This window comes from Macrobrachium nipponense, chromosome 3 (genome assembly GCF_015104395.2).
Source record: "Macrobrachium nipponense isolate FS-2020 chromosome 3, ASM1510439v2, whole genome shotgun sequence".
In the NCBI taxonomy this organism is placed as follows: Eukaryota; Metazoa; Arthropoda; class Malacostraca; order Decapoda; family Palaemonidae; genus Macrobrachium; species Macrobrachium nipponense.
The window spans coordinates 130,392,244-130,397,723 of NC_087202.1; the positions used below are offsets into that span (position 1 = coordinate 130,392,244).

Genomic DNA, 5,480 nt, shown 5'->3' on the forward strand with positions numbered 1-5,480 from the left:
ATATGTCTCGCAAGAAACACAAATCGGGTCTCGCCGACCCACACTTTTCTTCTCGGCGGGTCGGATACCACATTTCCGCCCGCATGCTGTATATTTGAATTCCCCTTACCTGTAATAAAGTCAGTACACTACTACCTGCCTCTTTGTCCACACCTCACAACTGGTGACCTCCCGGTTTGGACGGTGACCCAAGTGGTTTTAGCTCAGCCATTAAGGGACTAACTACTGCTGCTCACCTTCAGAGATCTTTAACGGACTCACACGGCGCCTCAGTATAGATCTCTGAAAGCTCCTACCCTGGAAAAAAACCAACGCCTCTAACGGACTAAATACGGCATACCTTCCCAAGGTGTGTTCAGGCGTTCCTCAAATGGTTTGGCTCGCCATTTATGATCCTGTTGACCGTTTTGTGAGAAAGGACAATGGACGCAGACAGTTCTGCGCGAGAGACCCAGGCCTCCCCTGCCTCAACGATGGTCTCAAACACAGCTACCGCTCAAGCTGTCAAATTGCCCCCCTTCACAACAACGAACCCAACCGCCTAGTTCATCCGAGCTGAAGGGCAATTCTGGGTCGCGGGACTCACGGACAAGGTACTGCAGGCTGACCTCGTCACGGCAGCCCTCCCGACAGAGGTATGTGACCGAATAACTCCCTGGCTGACCGGTCGAGCACAGACCGAACCTGTCACATTTGATAAAATAAAAACAAGACTCGTGACAGCCTACTCCACGCCCATCGCTGAAAAAGCCGCCCGCGGCCTTGACCTAGTTACAAACCCAATGCGAGGCGCCGACCCACAGGATGCCTGGGACATGGTGATGGGCCTTGTCCACCTTCCTGAAGTAGGTCCCGATGGGAAGAAGAAGGAAATCTGCCTGAGCCGCGAAATATTCCTGTGGCAACTCGAGCCAGACGTCCGAGGACAGCTAACGGACACATATACCCTCCACGACGACGAACTATTGGAGAAAGCAAAAAAGATGACACTGTCGAGCAAGGCTGCAAGGCTCGCCTCTCCCCGATCCTCATTGTGCCTAGCCTCAGAGAAGGGAGAAGACGACGACGACCCAATGCAAGAGATCGGCGCCGTGACCCAGAGGAAGTCCTCCCACACGCAGCGGGGCAAAAACTCCTGGTGCCACTACCACTGAAGGTTCGGAAGGCACTCAAGGAGATGCGAAAGCCCCTGCACCTTCCTGCAGCCATAAAACCGCAACGGCAGACAAAACCAAAGTCGCCCGTGGCAGCGGCCTCGTCGGAACCACACGCCGTAGGGTTTTATGTCCGTGACGCGATCTCCGGCCGGAGGATGCTGGTGGATACAGGGGCGATGCACTCGATATTCACGCCATTAGGAAAAGACCGTAGCAGCGAGCATGACAAACCAACTGCCCTCGTTGCTGCAAACAGGACCCCCATCCATTCCTATGGCACGAAGTCCCTCAAGATATCCATCTTGGGGCGAAACTACGTCTGGAATTTCACCATCGCAGACATCAGGATTCCACTACTGGGGGCGGATTTCCTGGCGCATAACGGCCTCCTGGTTGACGTGGGTCGCAAATGCCTCCTCAGCACGGGGACATGCCGTTCCTTACCGCTAGCAGCGGGCTCAGGCGCCCCCACAATTTGTACAATCACCCCCCACAAGTACGGCAACCTCCTGCAGGAATTCCCCAAAGTTTTCAAACCGGAACGTCGTCAGGCGGCGGGGACGCCACCCAAGCACAGAATATTCCACCACATCACCACCACGGGGCCCCCGACACACGCGAAGTTCTGACGACTCCCTCCGGGCTGCCTTCAGGATGCAAAAAGGGCGTTCTCGGAAATGGAATGAATGGGTATCTGCCAGAAAGCGTCAAGCCCTTGTGCTTCGCCCCTACACATGGTACGGAAGCCTGACGGCCCCTGGAGGCCCTGCGGAGACTACAGGAGACTCAACCTCGCTACGATCCCCGACCCATCTACCCCTTTGCCAAACATGCAGGATTTTGCCGCGCGACCCTTCCATGGAGCGAAAATCTTCACGAAAATGGACCTTTTAAAATCTTATTTTCAGGTTCCCGTGCACCCCGAGGATGTCCCCAAGACCGCCATCATCGTGCCCTTCGGCTCCTACGTCTTCCATTACTCCACCTTCAACCTGAGAAACGCAGGGGCCACCTTCCAGCACATGATGGACAGCATCCTGGGGGACCTGCCTTTCTGCGTCTTCTACATCGACGATATTTTAATTTTTTCCAGGTCCCCGGAGGAGCACCTACACCATGTCCGAGCGGTTCTGAAACGCCTCCAGGAAAACGGGCTGGTCGTCCGATTCGACAAGTGCACCTTCGGCGCCGAGAGGGTGGACTTCCTCGGACACGAGATCTCCGCAGCAGGCGTGCGCCCCATGGCCTCGAAGGTGGGTGCGGTGCAGAAGTTTCCGACCCCAACCACGGTCAAGTCCCTGCAAGAATTCATCGGGTTGGTCAACTACTACCGCCGGTTCATCCCCGACGCCGCCCGCACCATGTTCCCTCTAACACATGTCCTGAAGGGGAAACCAAAAAACCTGATGTGGGAAGCAGAACAAGCGCAGGCCTTCCACAACTCGAAGATGGCCCTCGCCAGAGATGCAACCTTATGCCACCAAGACCCTATTGCGCCCTTACGCCTCACCACTGACGCCAGCAACATCGCCTGCGGGGCTGTCCTCGAGCAGATGGTCCAGGGCAGGTCCCAGCCACTCGCCTTCTACAGCAAAAAAGTGTCACCCACCGAGACGCGATACAGCACATTCGACCGCGAGCTCCTGGCAGTGTACCAAGCAGTGCACCACTTCCGCTACCTCTTCGAGGGCGCCCCCTTCCTTATCAGGACAGACCATCACCCATTGGTGCACGCCTTTACCAAGGCGGGCGACGCCTGGTCAGCAAGACAACAGAGGCACCTGGCAGCCATTGCTGAGTTCGGCTGAATCATCCATTACGTTCCCGGTGAGAAGAACCCAGTGGTGAATGCCCTCTTGAGGATAGAAATCAACGCCGTGCACCTCGGGATCGATTATGAAGACCTCGCCCGAGAACAGGCCGCCGACCCGGAGACTGCCGCATATCGCACAGCTATCACCGCCCTCAAGTGGGAGGACGTGCCCTTCGGACCCGCGGGCACGATGCTCCTCTGCGACATCAGTACAGGTCGCCCGTGCCCGCTGATTCCAGCCTCCTGAAGGAGAACCATATTCGACGTCATACATGGACTCTTGCACCCCTTGGGCCAGACGACGATGAGCCTTCTGACAGAGAAGTTCGTCTGGAATGGAATTTGGAAGGACTCCCTCGAGTGGGATAGGACCTGCGTTCCTTGCCAAACAAGTAAAGTAAGTCGGCACGCAGAATCAGGCGTGGGGGAATTCCCGCAGCCGTAACGAAGATTCGGCCACATTCACATAGACGTCGTGGGTCCCCTGCCCCCGTCGGAAGGTGCCAGATACCTCCTGACGATAATCGATTGCTCCACCAGATGGCCTGAGGCGACGCCGATGTCGGAGGCAACCACCAAAGCATGCGCCGAAGCCCTTCTCGCCAGCTGGATCAGTCGATTCGGAGTGCCAGATGAGAGCACGACGGACCGCGGACCTGTTTTCCTGTCGGAGTTGTGGACCGCCCTGGCCCGCCTAATGGGGACATCGCTATATGCCACCACCGCCTACAACCCAGCGGCTAACGGCATGGTGGAGAGGGTCCACCGATCGCTCAAGGCTTCCCTAATGGCACGCTGCACCGGCAAGGATTGGAAGAGCCAACTACCGTGGGTCCTCCTCGGCCTCAGGAACGCCCCTCGGGCAAACGGCGAAGCATCACCTGCGGAGAAGGTATACTGGGAACCATTGACAGTCCCAGGCGAGTTCTTCCCGACCAATACTGATGACGCCGACGTCTCCATCACCAGACTTCGGGAATCCACCAGAAAATTTACGCCCTGCTTCAAAACCTCCCGAAGGCCCTATCATCCTGCAAACACGTCTTCATCAGGGACAACGCCCGCTGCCCGCCACTAACGAGACCCTACTGAGGCCCCTTCCATAAATGGTCGTGAGGACTGGGTCATGATCGACCAACTGAAACCAGCTTTCCTTATGGACGAAGAGTACGCAGACGCGGATTCCATAGGGCGCCTCACTCTTCCTCGGAAAGAAGCGGCTCCATCGATCGCCAAACCACCCAGTCGTAGCCGCAGCCGCCCTCGGAAGACGGTCGAACCCCCCGAGGGTCACCTCAGGGGAGGCATCCCGTCCCCTAAAATTCCTGAGGACTCCGAGGCCGAGGATCTACCACAGCAGCTGGTCTCGCGCACCCGAGGCTGCCTCCGCCGGCCCGCTCGCTTCCGCGAGTAACGATCAGAAGTACTAGGAAATCATCCAACAATTACACCCTAATTATTGTCTTAGGGGGGGAGTATTTGTAAGAACAATGCCTTATCGCAATTTTCTCTGTATATAATTCAACAATCGCGTTGTTCTTACTTCCCTCCTCGAGAGCGTTCAGCGGGCTTTCCGCCAATGATCTTGTAAGATCATATTTTATTTACTTTTATATTCTATGTTATATGTCTTGCAAGAAACACAAATAGGGTCTCGCCGACCCACTTTTACTCTCTCGCGGGTCGGATACCACATTTCCGCCCGCATGCTGTATATTTGAATTTCCCTTACCTGTAATAAAGTCAGTACACTACTACCTGCCTCTTTGTCCACACCTCACAACATAATCGTTCTTATTCAGAATCACAACACCATTGCCTTTATCGGGCTTACAAATTACAATGTCCTCGCGTTTTTTCAAGTTTAAGAGTATACTCAGATCAGTTTGTCTAAAAAAAGGAGTCCAGTTAGTTTTTAAATTACCATAAGTTTTGTGAACTAAATTTGAGATTTTCTGTTGGAGATTACCAATATTTTTATTGGCATCAAGTTTGTTTAGAATAGATTGAACTGGGTGAGATGGATATAATTATGTTTTCTGGGAACATGTGCTGTTCGTATGTTTGCCACTTACGTGACTATGAGAGTCACAGCTGGTATCCCTGTTTTTCCGGAATAAAATTTTATCAATGTACCTAACAAAGATGACACTTTGTCGCAGAGTATCTTATATCCCTACCTAATTTTTTTACTGAGTAACATCGACTTCTTATAAGAGTAACATCGACCTCTTATAGTAACATCGACTTCTTATAGACATCTTTAGTAACATCGACTTCTTATAGACTTCTTATAGTAACATCGACTTCTTATAGACATCGCCAGCAAACTCAGAGGAATGCCTTTTGAAATATAATGCGTAACTATTGACGTCATTAACTTGCCTCCTTTTCGATGGATAATTGGCTATTCATGAAAAAGTCTCGACCTCTGGCAACATTGAAATACAACCAATACTCCTTGTTTACACATTGTATTGGTAATAGTAGTAGTAGTATTTACATTTATG

The 5,480-nt window shown here is 53.1% G+C and overlaps 2 protein-coding genes across 2 annotated transcripts; both read left to right on the forward strand.

Moving 5' to 3' along the window:
- Positions 1-1,177: 1,177 nt before the first annotated feature.
- Positions 1,178-1,786, forward strand: LOC135222520 (uncharacterized). Its single transcript, XM_064260605.1, has one exon. It carries the CDS (start codon positions 1,178-1,180, stop codon positions 1,784-1,786), a length of 609 nt encoding a protein of 202 aa, XP_064116675.1.
- Positions 1,787-3,529: 1,743 nt separating this feature from the next.
- On the forward strand, positions 3,530-4,048 carry LOC135222521 (uncharacterized). Its single transcript, XM_064260606.1, has one exon. The coding sequence runs from the start codon at positions 3,530-3,532 to the stop codon at positions 4,046-4,048; it is 519 nt and encodes a 172-aa protein (XP_064116676.1).
- Positions 4,049-5,480: the final 1,432 nt, after the last annotated feature.